Here is an 18,657-nt window from a genome sequence, read left to right as displayed (position 1 = left end):
AGCATGAAACGTGCGAAATGTTTTTTTCGTGCTAGTATCCGAAGAATGTGGAACCGACAAATTAATTTATTTGACATAATTTGATAGACTTTTGCACATTCACCTCATATACTCCTCCTAATAGCTTTTTTTTTTCCTTCTTCTTTTTCTTACAACCCACCATGACATTCAAGCTTTAGGATCGATTGAAATGGATACGTTAAAGAATCAAAAAACGAAGCTATTGACAGCTAAAAAAAAAGCTTTCTACTAAGAGAAAATGATATTTTGAAAGTCTTCTGATTTTACTTCCAGATATGTTCGCGGATCTATCCGGAACAACATGATTGCACGCTGCTGATAAAAGCGAGTGCTACGTAATCCATGTTTGTCACAACACTTCAATTACTTGCAATCTTCCAGGATTTCGCCTTTTTTTGCAGGAAAATTTCTTAAGAAAACACTATTAAAGGTCATTTAAGATGAGTTGAAGTGGTTAGAGAAATTTGGATAAATTAATCCTATCTTGAGTAAGTCTAAGGAAGAAATATCCTTATTATCGTGTATATCGAGGTCCCAGAAACAAATATGAATATTATTTTTATCACATGGAGCGGGAAATTATATTCCTATAAAGTAGCACAATTTTTGTGCTATCAAACCCTAGATTTGTTTAAAAAAACCATGCAGGAAAAAAAATGATTTCATGAACGCTTTTCTGGAAATAAGAACACTGATCTTCGTGTGTTCTGGATTTTCCGTCAAACGACTGTTCTTTCACCAACATCTCTGGATTTAATTTGAATTTTAGAGGATGATTTTTGTCTCGTCGTCACAAAAAAAATGTTGTGTACGAAATTCTCGACGAAATATATAGATATATGTATATGTGTGTGTGACATGCGAGCGCTTAAAGTTACGGGATGTGGGGCGTGGTCGAGGTGTTGAGGAGGCGTGTCCTGGAGCAGTGCGCGAACAGAAAACGGAACGACCAACGGGCCGAGCTGGCTGAGCTTGACTACTGACTGACTGACTACTGCTGCTGCTACTACTTTCTTCTCTTACTATACACTACGGAAATTTCTTCACAGTTCATATTTATCAAATTATTTTTCATTTCATCTATATTCTATTTATTCGCCTCTATTTCGTATATTCTTCAAATACAAAGAGATAGAGAGGAAAAAAAATTTTTTGGAAAAAAAAACTCAAAATTCTTCTCGTTATTTTGTATACGCTAACTGAAACACTAATGACATAGTCTCTGATGTCGCAATGGAGCTTCTCAGCTGTACGAGTACATCTGTCCGCTGGCGGTACAACCGCTATCACATCGGCACGTGTTGGTGCGGGAAATCATACACCGAATGTGCTCGCGTTACTTTTGTTACCGATATTATGCCTTGTCGGTCTTATTGGGAATGCAATGGTTTGTATTGCTATCGCAACTGATCGACGTCTACATAATGTCACAAACTACTTCTTATTTTCACTTGCATTAGCCGATCTACTCGTATGCTTACTTGTTATGCCACTAAGTATTATCGTCGAAGTTAAACATGGTAAATTTTTTATTATAAAGTCAATTTTTCTCTCCTACAAATAAACTTTTATTTCTAAAATTTACCGATCCCTCAAATTTCTCAATTTTCCCTCAAAACCAAGTGAAGTGTAGTTGCTGTGTCGCTATTTTCCTCCTAATCCTTGAAAGTTTTGCCGTAAAGCAAAAAAAAAGAGTGTAGTAGCATTGAATGATGTGCACTGGATATTTTTGAATATTCCTGAAATTTTCGAAACAATGTTACACCCCGCAAAATGTTCCCCGCGGCTCACATAGGAGCATTTAAAATTCATTTAAAAGAGAAGAAAATAGAACAAGAATTTTTTTCTCGAAGGAAAATTTCAAATAAATAAATTCCTGTTCTAATTACTTCGAAATTCCGTCAGCCTGTCTTTTACGTCATTCAAATTGGAAATCTTTGATCGAATCGAAAAATTCTTTCGTGTTGAGAATTCCCGTTTTCATTCCCGAGGAATCTTTACCTCTTTTCAACCTGTTTCATGAGGAAGGAGAATTTTTTTTCTAGGAAATAATCCTCTCTCTATGTCTCTATAAGTAGTTAATTAAAGAATTGCAAATGAACACATATTGTCTGCTGATTAAACTCTCAACTTTTCTCATTACTAATTTCCGAGCTAATCTCGGATAATGAAGAGCACGTCTATTATTATTCTTGTCATACGCAACATATTTTTCTGCCCTAGGATAAAGAACATAACTTTTTATCTCCTCAACGGAATCTTTGGTAAACCTTCTCAACAAAATCACTCTAAAATTATAAAATAAAATATCAAATATTGATCATTTAAAAATTACTTATTATGCTATATTAATATTAAATATTAAATATTTTTAATTGTGCAATTGTATGCTTAATCGTAAAAGCACCGAGAATTCCCACTTTTATTCCTGGTTTTAATTTTGAAGTCGCTTCAGTTATGCGCCTAGTTATTGTAATATCGCTTTCTACAGTTTCCGGAAGGTCATGTGTGGAATTCAAATAGGAATTTCTTCATGGATATTCTACAACTCTTTGCAAAATTTCTAGGAATAAAATTTATCAGCATAAAATCTCGCATGGGCAATTCTTTTCCTAATATTTTTCCACACGCTTCGTCCTTTCGAGCATTTTAAAACTGAAATCGAGAAAATTCTAATCCAGAATAGGTTTAGATTTATTTGTTTGTTTATTTGAAATACTAATTGTGAGCTATTATACTTTTTTCATCCGAACAATATCCTGATTTATTTTCAAAGTCTGGCGAAAGAAGTCCAGTATTATTCTTTTTTTTTATTTTCTCACAGCTCATCCGTCATTTTTCATTTTTCATCTTTTATTTCATCATTACAGGAGTGTGGACATGGAACGTCTCCTTATGTCTGCTCTATGTCTATGCAGATGTATTTCTATGTAGTGCTAGTATTGTTCATATGTCGGTGATCTCGTTGGATCGATATCTTGGGATATCACAACCGTTACGTACACGTAATAAATCGAAGACAATGATTATTGTGAAGATATGCCTTGTCTGGATCATCACACTCATCATTTCATGCCCGATTGCCGTACTCGCCTCATATGATCATACAAATATTCTACAGAATAATTCATGTATGATATTCAGTCGACATTATATTATCTACGGTTCAACGCTAACATTTTTAATACCGTTTTGTGTGATGTTTGTTACGTATTTACGGACGACAACATTATTGAATAAGCAAGCATCAATACTAAGTCAAAAGGCTAACGATAAATTAAATGGGAATGGTTTACGTCGTACGATGCCACATCGTAAACTTGGACATGTACGAACAAATTCAAGTTCAACAGCGGCTACATTTACTAGTAGTACATATAAGTCAAGTATAAATGGTCCTAAAACAAGCACAGTCAGCTATTCGAACGGCTATCATAATTCAGTCGTAGAGTTGGAAGCGCCATCACATATACCGAAAAACGCTTCCATACTAGGACATAAATCAATCGCTAAACGATCCACCATTAATCGTTGGAAATCGAGAACTTCCAGCTATTTATCGAATATTGCACTACGAGTCGGCAGAAGGAACTCATTACAGGTAAGTAGGTCATTTCACTTTTTTTTCCCCCCTCTTTCCTCATCTTGAAAAAAAAAATCACTAACCCATTTTTTTCCGTGTTTAACACAAATTTTCTCAAGTAATCAGTATTGATTTCAAGAAACCATATACTTTTTGCAGGGATTACTCGTTTTTTTCTCCCTTGCAATTCTTGAATTGGTGAAATTCCATTATTTCCATCCATTCCAGAAAAAAAAAACCGATTGTTGCTGATTTTTCCAAGAAATCCTCATAGAATAGAATAACGTGGATTGAATCCAAAGTCATAGAAAAAAAGTTTATTTAATGATTTTCTATAACGATCAAATGAGAATTCTATGGTAAAATTCTATATTTTTATTCGATAATTTTATGACGATTATTAGTCCCCGAATGAATACATGAAAATTTTAGTCAATATTTCTTGCTTGAATTAACCAAGACTTATTAAAATTTCATTATGTCATGTTTATAAAACATGCGGCTGATGCGGCTTCTATATTTCTGGAAAAATCACATGCTATGTAGACTTGTTTTAACGAAATTTCGAGAAAAAAAAGACAAATTCTTGTTTTATCTGCTCGCAATATCACATTATACGTCAGAACCTACCTGCAAATATCTGTATTGTTATCCAAGTTTCTCTGCAAAATTTTCAGGATCAAAAACTACAAGAATCTGAGCTCCCTGGATCTGACAGCATTTTGTTGTGAATGAAAATCCTGGATTCCTTATGGATAGTTTTTTTTTTCTGAAGCGCAAACATTTATTCCCTCAGCAACGAGACGAATTGAATGACATTGCACGCTCAAACATTATTTACGTTTTTTTTTACCGTTAATTGTACCAGGATGAGTTGCGACATCCTGAAAAATTCCTATTTTCCATTTCCAAACATATTTTTTCGGCTAGAATCGATCAGGAAAAAACAAAACAATTTGAAATAGACTAAATTACAAATGACTCTTGATCTAATTTCTAAATATTAATAATTAATCTTAATTACTCCTTCCTTCAACTACTGTTATTTTAATAATTTTTACCATGAATTCTGACCGCTCCCTTTCATTATTAATGATTCCATTTTCTTTCTTCTCCATTATTCCATTTTCTTGGAACAAATTTCTTATAATTATATATTCAAAAAAAAGTAGAGTAGCAACATTTCCAGGGAATAGTATGGAAAGGAGCAAATTTCTCAAAAAAAATTACATAAATATTGTTGTAAATGAAGATAAATAAAAACTACTTTTCATCGATCAAAAATAAATTGTTCGTGAGCTTTGCAATTTAATAAGCAGCACCACTTCTGGGATTGCGTGTTATACGTTTTTTTTTTTAAGATGAAGAAAAAAAAATCTCATTTCTAAGTGTATCAATGTTATTGTGAATATTTTCAGGCAGCAAGTCAGGAATTAGCAAATGAACATAAAGCAACACGTGTCCTTGCTGTAGTATTCATATGTTTCTTTATTTGTTGGACACCATTTTTTGTTGCGAATTTTATTGTTGGATTTTGTGGTGCATTATGTACAATGCCACCATGGCTTGGTTCCGTGTTTTTATGGCTTGGATATATATCAAGTACCGTGAATCCGATTATTTATACGGTATTTAACAAACGTTTTCGTCAAGCATTCGTACGAATTTTACGTTGTCAATGTTGTCATACGATACGTGATCCATCATCACATTATTCACGTAATTATACGACAATTGCACCGGATACTTTCACTTGGTTCGTTTTCATCTCAATTTTCATTCAATTTTTTTTATTTATTTAAAAAAAAGTACACGCACAGCTATCCGCACATATCTACCAAGAGGGAGAAAGAGGCAAATTTGTTGAGTAGTCAAGAGGCTTTCGCGGTGGCCTATTCGCATTGTCCGCTCGCTAAAGGTGCTGCGCTTGCCTCCGTGAGGAATGAGGAGGGTGAAGGAGGGACGGACGGGCGGACGGACGGACGGACGGCGGTTTTCTGTCCTCCGTTATATGATACCTGAGAGTTTCGCGAACAGCTGCACTCACCTAACGCTCTGCAACCAACACGCAATCGTTCATGTGCAAAAAAAAAGAGAACAATTTTGAGGAAAGAGGAAAAAAAACCCCGCCTATCCCTCCTCCCTCTCCTCATCAAACTAATCCTCCATCAAAACTTCGCAGTCACAGCACATTAACGCATATCGTTATGAGATATGGATGAGCACTTTTTTCTTTTCTTTCTTTACAGTTCCAATCATGATCGGGATCGACAAACATCCGTGAATTATCGGGATGATTCGACTGAAAGTATGCGACAGGGAAGTGGACGATTTAGGCGTCAAAATAGTGTTATGGATGAAAGTAAGAAGGTAACTATTGATCAAATTTCAATTTATAACTTTAGAAACCCAAATCCAGAAAATAAACCACTTTTGATTTCTGATCTCTTAGGTTGAAGTTGCTAGAAAACACTCCAGTTTTTCCGGTATAACGCAAATTATCGGATTTTTCTTCATAATACAGAATTCATGGGATTATTCCATAAATTATTTTTCTTTTGCATTGCTTTTTTTCTCCTCAAATTCTCCTGAGAGGTTTTGGAATATCGATTCGCATCGTGGTCGAGTGTTGGTTACTAATGGTTATGCTATGTAAATACATAGCATAGAGGTTTTGTGGTGAATTACAGAAAAAAACGATTACAGTATTCAAAAGAGGATGTCGCAATTGTGGAAAAATGTGTATTTGAAATCTATAAACTCCCTATTAATGTTATTTAACTTTTTTGTACAAAAATTAATGTCCTCATTAATGTCCTCGTTTGTCTGAAAAATCTCTTTTTTTTCACAAAAATCCAAGTCTCTCGGATTAAAATGATAGAATTTATGCGACTCATGGAAAAATCTAAACATATAGAAAAAAAAGAGATTCAGTGCTGCAAAAAAAAAATTGTCCACATCTACCTACCTCCTTCACTTTGCATTATAAGATTATATGGTAACTTTTTTCTCTGGAATAAATCCACAATATACCATAGTGTAACGATAAGAAAAATAAATCATTATATTATTTCATTAATGATTTATTGGATTAAAGCTCATCAACAGAAAACAATCAGTAGTTGGATGAGGAGTTGATAAATTTCTGGATAAAGAAGAAAGAAAACGTGAAAAACTCTGCTGGATTTCAAAACGCAAACCGATATTTTCTTTGCCAATTTTCAAATGATTTTATCCTTTTTTTGAGACGGTTTTTTTTTTCATTCTACCTTAATCACTTGTGCATTAGTGCACTTTATGCTAATGTAACAGTTGCTCATTAGGAAAATCGTTTAATTTGTTGTCTTGTCAACTCATTGAAAATCCAAAAGAAATGACCTTTTCCAATAATTGCACTTCGTATCGTGACGGATAAGAGTGGTGAAACAAAAAAAAATCCGACGTCTTAAAAGAAAAAAAAAAACAAGAAAAAATCCAGAGCGCATGCTGAAGATTTTATTACAATTCAAAGTCAACGTCAAAGTTCTCATTGGGTTTTTTTTTTTCACAATCATATCTTTCGTTATCCATAAAAAATGAGTATAAGATGGATCGTTAATCTTTGCGTGTTGAGATAATAAAATAATAATATTATTAGTGGTCCATAGAAGGTACCTATATAGCTTTGTGATGGAATAGTTACTTTTAAATGTCCACAAATCCCAATTTATTTAGGATTAAACGCTACCGTTCTTCTCCTCTTTTTTTCATGGATTTCTGATAACCGATCAGTTATATCCTAGAAGGAAGTTGTTATGATTTCTGGAAGTGTCACGAGTGGACTACAAAACGGAGTAGTAACATGACGGCAAACATTCTACGCATACAATTACGGGATAGCCTGAGGATTATAGATTATTATGACTACAACTAAGTCTGCTACGGGAAAATTTTGCTTCTTTCAAATTGTTATTTGAATCGATTTTTTCCAAGAAAAAAAATAACAGTTTTTGCAGAAATTCTTTAATTCTATCATGAATGAAAAAATAAAGTAGAAAAAAAAAACTATACGCTGGACAAACCTGACCCTACCACCTTTCACAGAAGTTCTGACAAAAAAAAAATCCCGTTTACAATTCTAGTGCATTAAAATTTCACCCGCTACCAAACACTTTTTTAAACTTTCTTTTTTTTTTCTTCACAATGGTGATAAGTGTGCAAAACAAAACAAAAAAAAGCGTATTACTTTTTTTTTCTTCTCGAAATATTCTCACTAGGTTCTGGATCAGTTTAAGATTAACTTTAAGATGTTCTCCTTCATAGTTTTTCTTTTTACCTCCTTTAATTAATGTGATGCCGGACAAAATTGAAAATAAACTACATTAATCCAGAGAAAATGCAAAAATACTGTGACAACATTGTGGATATTCTAATTCAAATTCCCTAAATTCACACAAAATTTCGATCGATCATAATACGATGAGGTAAAAAACGAAATTAGGTTAACAATATTAGGTTTTTTCTAGTGTCAATTCTTATTGTATTCCTGGTTACCGTACTGGACATTTATTATAAAAGTTTGAAAGATTATAAAAGTTCCCTGCAATCAGCTAATTTTTCCTAAACACTAATATTTGCTTCCGCCGTCTTCTCTTCATTTATAAATGTCTGAATCATCCAGGAAAGTTGTTGAAAAAAGAAATTTTTATAACAATTCTAATCTCCCTTGTGGTATAATTCCTGGGATTTTGGCAAAAATAAAATAAAAATAAATTTTATAAAATAATAAGATAAAAATAAATATCAAGTTGTCGCTCATAACTCTAATATGGAAAGTCAGTCTTCAAAGGAATTCCTCCCTGAAATTTTTTTCGGATAAGCTCCTTATTTCTCTCCTTTCCTTGACTACCCCACTGCATTGGCTTCTATCTCCCTTAACTTTTGGATCTCCCTCCTTGATCTTCTGCATCCTGAAATATGTGGTTCATCTTAACGGATTTTTTTTTACTTTTATTATACTGGAACTAAAAGAGTAAGGATTGTCGTAATTTTTCCAGACATCGTTACCAAATCTACAAACAAGCCGTACTATGACACCGTTTCCAAGTGTTCGCGATTCGCGTGCGACAACTGAGGAAGCAAGTGATGAGGATGGGACAAATGAACAACGACCACTTCTACCACAACCACGTATAACAACAATGCGTAAATCGCTCACAACATTGCTCAACACGTCCACAACGTCCACGTTCACGAAATCCACATCAATGTGTGCAGAATGTCGTCGTGATGGAATGTTTCACCCATCCGATACGGATGATACAATGACATCATCAACAAGTAGTTGTCCACGTCATTTAACGCTTTTCTCTTCCACATTCGGTAAATCAATTAAGGAAACATTTTTATAAAAAAAAAATAGATATAATACGAGTTACGTGTGTCATCCATACACCTCATCAATAGTTAATACGGTGCCGTATTGTGCTAATCTGACTTCTACGTCCACGTTCCAAGCTCCCCGTTATTCAACCCCCATCCCTTCTAAAAATACGTGTATTTTTTTTTTGCATTCGCTATGGTTCTTTTTAAAAACAATGAAATTTTGTGTACAGTATTATGCATAATAAAGTGTGTTATTTTTTTCTACTGTATTTTATTTTTCTCAATTTAATCCTGGATTTCTCTAGAATTTCATCACCATATTTCAGGAAAGGAAAAAAAAGTCCACCACGGAAAATTGATTCTCAGGGAATAGTTGGATTTTTCTTGATTTTTGTTGCTTATGTTTTTGAACGAAAATTACATAACAATAGAGCCATATATAAGAAATAGTAAAAAAATAAATAAATTATTTCTGGATTTATGACTGGACAACAGTACAGTTGCCAGCTTACTGCATCTTGTTCTAAATGCAAATATTCGTCATCAATTTAGTAATAATAAAAAATTCCATTCCACCAAATGAAATCCACGGACATTTTTATGGATTGAGGATATTTTCTAGTTGTGCAAGCAGCGTAGAATGATATATGAATGTACTTACGAGTAGATTTATTGTGTATTTAGTACGTGACATGGATTTTTGCATAAATCTACACCACCTCCGACGATCCCCCTCATCCATACGTCTTTAGGGTAGAGTGATTTTTAGGATTAGTTAATATCAATTTTAACTTTTTCCTTTTTTTAATTTTTATGATAGCATGGAAATTATGAAGCAGGAATTGCTAGCTAATAAAATAATAATGATAATAATTGTGGTTGCTCTCCAGTTAAGACCAAATTTTGAACACAGAACTCCTTTAGAGAGAAAATTTTTATTAAATTTTGAACACTTTCTTCGCTTAACATCAAAAACATGAACGCTTAGATATTTTTCAAATATTTACAAATTTGATTGTGCAATATTAAATTTTTTATGTTACATTTTAGAGGTGTTCAAAAAGAACTCCTCATTATTCTATGAATCTACGAAACTACATACTGTAATTTTTTTTTCAATAACTACGTGTATTGACGTCGAAAAGATCTCTAGGATGTACTTTAGAAAAGAATGAAAGCTTCAAATTAAATTACCTCGTTAATCAAAAAAAAACATTTTTCCCTCCGTACAAAAAAAAAGATAAAACTAAAAGAACAAACAAATTTCTGAATTGTTGTTTATATATCAATGTATATATACATAATTTATTTGCTCCTGCCTGCACATTTTATTCACGACATCAGACATCTCGAGGGATTTCTGGTAGGAAAAAAAAACAGTTTATATGCACTTTCAGTTGGTTATCGAATCGCTTAGTTCCAGGAAACTATCCGAATATATTCAATAATCCAAGCATTTCTACAGATTTTGATTTTAAATCAAATAAATCTATTAAGGGAATGAATATGTATTTTCACAAAAAAAAATCGAGGAAAGGATGAAATAGGATCCGATATGAATCCTTGACTCAAATATGATCCTTAGAAATTTCTCGATGATCCATGTTCTAGAATGAATATGAGATAAAAAATCGAAAATGAGGTTGTTGAACGAAGAAAACAAATTGTTTCCAGTGATCATCGATTAACGGGAAAAAAATCCAAATCACAATAATGTGAACGATAATAAAAAAAATCCTCGATCATGTTTAATTCATTAATTCCTGTGTAAAAGCAAAAATCAGGAGAATGCAAAAAAAATCCTTGGTCATAAAAACAAAATCCCTACGACATAAGTTCAACATCACTTGATTATTTATCTCATTAACAAAATTGCTTTTTTTTAGCTTGTTCGCGAAAGAGTTAAAAAAAACAGTAAAAGTAAAGTAAACTAAAACCTCGGAAGAGATACATTATTTCAATTTTATTTATTTATTTACATACATCAATGGTGAGCCGATGAAAAAAAGTAGAAAAAAGAAGAACACTTTTTTCTGACTCTGTGGATTGGGAAAAAAAATCGGAACCCAGTTAATTGTCAGCATTGAACCTGATGTTGTCCTTTTCCAACTCCACTTTTTTTAAGGTGTATCGAAAAGATGTAGAGGTATTGTAAATAGTAAAGGACAAGTATTTTCTGGTATCGGAAAAAACTCTTTTATTATGTAATTTTTCACAAAAACCAAGTACGTAGAAAAAAAAAGTTGCATTATTGATGAGATGATACAATACTGAGCAGAGATTAAATTCACACTTGACATACTTCATTCTCTCAAATGTGTCCTGAAAAGAGAGGAAAAACCTTAGAAGAACTTTGCCATATGATTTGATGCTAGCAAAATTCGTGTTCCACTTGAAAAGGAATCTGTACAACTGGATACAAATTACTTTTACCCATACTTTTTCCTACTGGTACATTTAAAGTAAAATTTTGGGATGTTGTTGTATCAGCTAATTTCCTAGCATTATTACAATATAAGTCGATAGCCGTTTCAAATTGGCAACTTAAAGGCATCACCCCCCGAATCTGAGGTGGTACCGATTTCGTGCACAAGGCTGGAGCGCTCCAATCGAACTCGTCGCGGAAAATAGTGCCCCGGAACGCTCGAAGCCGTATCTTCCATGCCATTTTTACGGGAATTAGGAAGAAATGGACGGAATCACCTAACTCTCCATAGTCTACGATCCCGGATACGAATACTCCACCTGAAATCCGTACCACCTCAGATTCTTGTGGTGATGCTTTGAAATGAAAGAAGAAGTGAAATTGCCTGGATTTTCCGTTGTTGTTTATTTTGACAAGAAAAAAAATCGAAAATGCGCTCAATGTATGTACGAGAATATGGGACCATCTACAATGTAATTTAAAAAAAAACTTTCCCGCTTCTAAGGACGCTCTCATTTTTTAACGGGACCATTTAAATCAGGGAAAAGGCATGAGATAGAAAACAAACTCTCCTCGATTATCAAAATTTAAGCGAAATCTGTTACCATCCTTGAACTTAACATTACTTCATCTGATATTCAGTGCCGACCTTTTTTTCCTGAAGAAAATATGTTTTCCAAAAATTTTTGTATTATATTAATACTTTTGTTCCTTTACATATTGGGAAGATCTTCGCAAGAATTAATAGGAACCAAAATTTTAAATTTAATTTTTTTTTTCTCTTCAAGAAATTAATCTAGAAATTTGCATGCGTCAGAGCCCAGCCAGAAAATCCAAAGCATCTCAGTGCTTTGAAGTGCCTCATACGTATGCAATTTCTATGATTCCATTTCTCTGATAATCCAGAAATCTGCATGCGCCAGGAAGCATTTCCTTTTTTTTAAAGCTACCTCTTGTTTGTTGCTTTTTTTTCCAAATCCAGGATTTATACGCTTGATCTCGAGCAACAGACCATCATTGTTCGTATTTGTGTGTTTAGCTGGCATCATTGGTTCTGCTCGGGAATAATCAAAAAAAAAAAATCCACGAAAATTTTTTAAATGTTTTAAAGGGTTAAAATGTGCTGCAGTACCGGGAACCTTTCTCTATTCGTAGTTCTACTCCATAGAATACGGCCGAACTCGAAATTACCAGCGCAATGTTTACTGTTATCCATGATGATGCCCGATGAGAGTCCTGTTAGTCCTGGATGTGACACAAACTAGAAAAACTATGAAAGCTAACTGTAACCTTTAACGAGGAAGCAGACAAAACACAGAAAAAAAACTAATTAGTCGTAAGTAATGGAAGGAAAAATAATACGCTAAAAAAATAAGAACGTCATGAAGTCTTCATCCGTCTAAGCTTTTTTAAATCGTACTAAATTTGTTTACTAGTATCGTCTGGAACACCTCATAATTCTTGCATTTTTCGAGAAAATCTAACATATGGTCCGTAAACAAACAACTTGTATTATAAACGGTATAACTTGTTAAGGGTAAGAAAATATTTGAAATAGAGTAATTAGTGGACTAAGAAAATTTAACTACAGTACGTTTACGGTTGCAGTACACGTCCTTTTGTATGTAGAGAAGCTGCACCGATGTCGTTTCTTTCAGCAGAATAATTTTTCTCAGCTGATCTCGCTTCAACATTCCTAGTGGAACAATAATCAATAATCCAGGATTTCGCAATCCGAATAGAACCTATTACTTCGTATATGACTATCCAAAATATTTTGGTAAGTAATAATAAATAAATAATAAATAATATGGTTAAATCTATATGCCGAGAGCTGATGGATTGTTACCAAGGAGCAGTCGAAAAGATTGAATCCGAGAAGAATTTTTTCATTTTCCCACTCCTGGATTCAGCATTTTGAGATATCTTCCTCAACAAGAAAACAGCAACGATGAGACTTCTACGTGGCATACTATCACGAAGAAAAAACAGCTTAAAGGTATATTTAAAAAAAAAAAACTCAGGAAAAGTCGAACTCGAAAAAAGTTGGATAAAAATATTCAACCACGTTACATCTGTAACTGGGCAAAAAATTATCATCAAAATAACCAGAGAAGACAAAAAATCTTTTTTTTTAGGAAATTTATCCAAGAAATATTTAATCAAAGCGAGCAAAATACAAAATTTAAATCCGCATATGTTGAAAAGTCATCGCTAACAGAAGCAAAAAATAAAGAAGTTTGCAGATTAGTGAACTTCATTCCAAATTACTGCGAAAATTTTGTATCTGTCTAAAATTTGAGGGTGACGCCCCTTGTTTTTTTTTCCTTATTTTTTTTTGTGGATTTCTCCTGCAAAAGTAAAATAATTCAACTAGAAGAACTCAGACTAAAACCGCAAATGCATAATTACGGAAACGATAACGATAGTTCTAGAATACAGTATTCTCGACGTGAAATTTAAACTACTATTTTCATTTAATAAAAAGTAAAAGTAAAGAGAGTGCAAGAGCGGAATGGAAAAATTGTGTAGTGTTCATTTGAGAACCCTTTGTGCAGCTGTTTACATTAATTTTGTTAAAAGTCAGGATTCTACTCCTACTGGATATGATACGAATAATAGGTAAATATGTCGGTTCCAGTCGGCGCTCAACAATCAGCAATTGTTTTGTGAACTCTTTTAACTAAAAATCTAAAAAGATCGGGAAAAATGTACCCTTTCCTACCAACTTTCTATTTTTTGCTGCTTTTCATGTTTGGAATTATTTTTAATACCGTGTTGCTGGAAATATTTGGAAAAATATTAGTGGAATAAAAATCATCCAGTTTTTTTGACGGTGCTTAATCAAAGTAACAAATCACGAAGAAGATGTATTCAAGTTATAATGGGAAAAAAAAGTGAGACTGAACTTTATGCGTGGTGCTTGGCACCATTCCAGGATACCCTATGAAAGGACAAATTAGTTCGATATTCATAATAACTAATGAACATTTTTTTCGTTATTTCATTCCCATAAGTACATATTTCGGTGTGGTTGAGGACGGGACCATTTGAAAATGGAGAGGAAATCGATTGGATATGAAAGAAAAAAAAACTCCTGCAAACAATTAAGGATCGAATTTTTCCATCGGACAGCGGAGATTTCCGTGCCAGTGGAAAAATTAGACTAGAAAGTGAAAACGAAATCCTTGCATACTATGATAATCACAAATAAATACAACCTTTCAAAAAAGTTGAAAAAAAAAACATACAACCTTTCAAAAAAGTTGAAAAAAAAAAACAAAATTAAAAATAAGATATGATGCATATACATTATAATAATAAACAAAAAATAAAGCTAGAAAGAAAAGAAAACACGGCACAAAGAGATAAAAGGTTAAAAATTAAAAGAAAGAAGGAATATTAAATGTGGATATTATTTGTGATTTGAGAGGAGAAAAAATTATGTAACGCCCTTCAATTCAAACATATATACATACATATTTTCTACAATTGCTTATTTAATCAATCATTCGATTATTCATTGGCTCTCATATTCATACATTCATTGATGCAATCATTCATTCGTCGATTTGTCACTACCTACCGGGACCAATCCAACAATTACGGATTCATGCCAAAAATAAATCATGCCTTGAAATAAAATTGAAATTCGAGATACCTATTCATAGGAATCCAGAAACGGTAATTCAGAATACTGTTTGGAATTTTTTTTTCCAGCTATTGGGTGTTTTCTCCCTTGAAAAATGAAATGAAACGAAAACATTTTTCGATCGATAAATTTTTGAATGGAAAAGCAACTAGATTGATTAGACTGCCATTTTCAAATTTTTCCAATCGCTGTTCTTCTTAGTTTATTTACTTGTTTACACTTTTATTGCTTACTGTTCCTACTTGACGTGCACATAAATATAAAGAGTAACTAAGTAGGGTTTTAAAAACTTTAAATTACTACGTGGACCAACAACATTTTCAACAAGGTCACATTCAAATTAATGGGTGTTGTTTTGTGGGATTCCAGGAATTAATGGATTTCCCTTCTCAAACTCATAAAAAATCTAAATTAGGAGTTATCTATGTGGTTAGAATACTTACCGCGTACGTGCACAAAATTATGGCGACTCCTTGCATGTTCTCGGATCTTTATGGGACCCAAACTTTTATCCTTGCTTTCAAAACGTTGAACATCAGATTTAACATCAAATTACTAAATTCAGTTCCGTGAGCGATCCCAGCCAGGTAATTAGTACTAAATTACTTAGGTCGGAATGACCGAAATCCTACACTGAACTGTTCCAGAGTCTTTATATTCTCTTTTCCATCTTTTCACTATCCATTCAATGTATTTGTTTTTCACTGAGCGTGATAAACAAGTGAATAAATAAATTACACAAATATATATATATATATCACAAATTAGTCCAAGGATAGGATCTTGACGATATGGATCAATAACATATCAACACTATGTGGCCTAAGGTATTTATCATCTGCGGCGAAATTATCGTATTCACTGTTAGGAAATTGACCTCTTTGAATTCCCCTCAGGGAAATTTTCACACCAACTTAGAATTGGCCTCAGGGAGGATACAAGATCATGGGTATAGTATTTAAGGTCGATTTTTTGCCTATTATAAAGGTCTTTTCATTATAAACAATGTTCTCATTCAACCCATTCAACATTAACTATAACAATCCTAACAATTTCCCTCAAGAGTACTTTTTCTCTCATCTACCATGTCCTACTGTACTTCCACAGTACTATACGATACAAACACCTCCACAATTTGCAGGATACCCCTCTTTTTACCTTTCAGATCCTTCTCAGTCAATGTTCGTTGGAACCCCCGCAACGTTCCTGCAACGACCTTTTTTCGAAAATTTCCCTCAACAAAACACTTTTCCACCTTCCACTGCTATGCTAAACACAAGACAATCCTTTTTACCACCTTCCGGAAACCCTCTGGATTTTCCAGAAATCTATTCTGTAAAAAGTCCCACGCAACCTTTTCCTACCACTGCTTCCCAAAATACTGGATCAACTTCGAGGCACACCAAAACATTGCAAATTCCCCGTCCCCCGAAGGAAGATACTTCTAATTTTCTCCTCACACCTCCTCCCTCTTCTCCTCTATTATATTTAAAAGAATTTCCAGGAACCTTGTCAAATTTTAGCACGACGACTCAAGTTCAAAAGGAAGAAGATCCAGGACAGAAATTTAAGGGAGAAAAAGAGGTAAGGAAAAATGGGAGACGTGAAGTTCTTCTTTATGCAATTCCAGGATCATCGTTGGTGCATAGATTTAAATGCACAAAAGTTGAAAATGATATCAAAACATTTGTATGTGCTGGATGTCTTGAATGGTCAGGATCTACCATCATCAAAGTGGGTCGACACTTTTTCTCATGCGGAAAACTCTTCCAAAATTTTTATCGAGGAAAATATTTCAGGTGATCGGCACGGATTTCTTGTCTGATCCATGTAAATTGAAGCATCACTGTAAACCAGTGATGAGAAGAAAGGAAAAGGTAGGTCAAATTATTTGCTGCTTGATTTGACCTACATTTCTAGTTTTCCATGAAATGAATATGGATAACATTCATGGGAATATTTTCTAAAGAATTGAATTTTAGAAGGAAAAGAAGAAAAAATGTCGACAAGAAAAGAAGAAAAGAAATCTTTTTGAAGTACTGAAGGAGATGGTAATAAAGGAACCATGGCGAGGTATTTCCTCTTAAATGCTGGATGTTTTAATCAAGTCAAATCAAACTGCTCAGGAATTAATGGATAATCGAAGTTAATCCTTTTTTATTTAAGGTGAGCGATTAAGGAATGGATTGCTAAGTGCTATGAAATCACATGCTAGACTAATGAGGTAAGAAAACAACCTCTTACCTAGTTCTCAAATATTCACTCAGAAAATTGTTTCAAAAACTGTTTTTCAAGCAAAAGTAACGAGGAAAAAAAGAAAAAATTGGATGAAATTGTAAAACTCACAACAAGCGTACGATTAGATACCTGCTACTGGAAACTCCTGGATACTATTTCTTCTGAAGACGAAAAATCAGGATTGACATCAGAAGAATCTTACGAAGAAGGAGTGAAACTGGTAAAAAAAAGTTGTGCTTACATGGTGTTATCATTTTTAAACGAATATTCTTCCAGACATCTATGGAAGTTCTCGAATTTGCGACCAACAAAGCAATCGATAACATCAATTGTACATATGTGGAGTAATGAATACAGATGCTACTGTAGAAGAACTATATTATGAATATTTAGTCAAATTTATTTATGGATTCTATCCAATAAATCATTTTTTTATCGAGGATTCGTTCACAGAGCATAAAAAACAAACTAGTAGAAATAATAAAACAGTAAAATAAAATAAAATAAAATAGTAAGCAAAATAATTTAATTACGAGTTTATTAAGGAAGTATCAAGAGTATGAATACATGCAGAATATATGTATAAATAGTAAGAGTATTTACCAAAATAAATTTCTGTTTAAATTTGTAGGTTAAATAAGTAAGTATCAAAAAATAGTAAGTAAATACTATGTTTTAATAACTAAGTGAGATAAATAAGTCAAACCTGATTTTTCCTCGGCCAAATCCGTGGATGTGACCAGCGTTATCGATGGACGAAGGGAGTCAAAGTTTTTTTCTCGCCTTCTAACAAGAAATCCTAAATGTTTTCCTATTAAAAATGTACATTTAATAAACATAATTGTACCTTAGTTGTTATACCTTTGATCCAGGCCCATTATGGGAAGAAAAGACGTTTTGCAAGCTTTAGAAAAAATTTTTTCTAAAAAAAAACAACCAATTTTACCCCCAGTGGATATGGATGGTCAGCAAGTTGTTTCCCGCCACAAAAATCATATTGTGATCATTCCAGAACTTTTGAGCTATGTATGATCACCTCAGAACTTGTTCTCTTTCGATTTTTCCAAATCCAGATTAACTCTTTTCGGACCTTTTGAAGTGTACCTTTGTCCAGTAAATGTCCGGATATTGATGACAATGACAGTGACAATGTTATCGAATAAATAACTGTTTGATGTCAAATCGATTGACTCCATTGATAGTGTTGTCATTACGTTCATTCTCATGAGTATTAGTTCAAATTTAAGTAATTAACTTGTTCGATCTTTAAGAGTTCATTATTTCGTTTAATTAAATTCATTAACTAAATTTTAATCTTAACTCCTATCCTTATAATGTTTTACTTCAAATAAGTCTTACTCTAGTAAATAAAAA

At 33.2% G+C, this 18,657-nt stretch overlaps 1 protein-coding gene across 3 annotated transcripts; it reads left to right on the top strand.

The window, feature by feature from the left end:
- Positions 1–1,246: 1,246 nt before the first annotated feature.
- Positions 1,247–17,631, top strand: RB195_021359 (uncharacterized protein; the record flags this gene model as incomplete). Of its 3 annotated transcripts, XM_064208061.1 has the most annotated exons (11): positions 1,247–1,541; positions 2,892–2,977; positions 5,023–5,360; positions 5,854–5,974; positions 8,641–8,965; positions 16,676–16,779; positions 16,845–16,922; positions 17,028–17,118; positions 17,212–17,269; positions 17,341–17,503; positions 17,560–17,631. In XM_064208061.1, the coding sequence occupies 11 exons, from the start codon at positions 1,247–1,249 to the stop codon at positions 17,629–17,631; spliced, it is 1,731 nt and encodes a 576-aa protein (XP_064063940.1). The 3 variants fall into 3 exon arrangements, with proteins under 3 accessions (XP_064063940.1, XP_064063942.1, XP_064063941.1); XM_064208059.1 differs by lacking the exons at positions 1,247–1,541; positions 2,892–2,977; positions 5,023–5,360; positions 5,854–5,974; positions 8,641–8,965 and having other exon boundaries at positions 16,051–16,779; XM_064208060.1 differs by lacking the exons at positions 16,676–16,779; positions 16,845–16,922; positions 17,028–17,118; ... (1 more) ...; positions 17,341–17,503; positions 17,560–17,631 and having other exon boundaries at positions 2,892–3,622; positions 8,641–8,994.
- Positions 17,632–18,657: the final 1,026 nt, after the last annotated feature.

This window comes from Necator americanus, chromosome X, assembly GCF_031761385.1.
Source record: "Necator americanus strain Aroian chromosome X, whole genome shotgun sequence".
NCBI lineage: Eukaryota > Metazoa > Nematoda > Chromadorea > Rhabditida > Ancylostomatidae > Necator > Necator americanus.
Note: the sequence above shows the minus strand (reverse complement) of the source record. Positions and strands in the feature narration are given on the sequence as shown.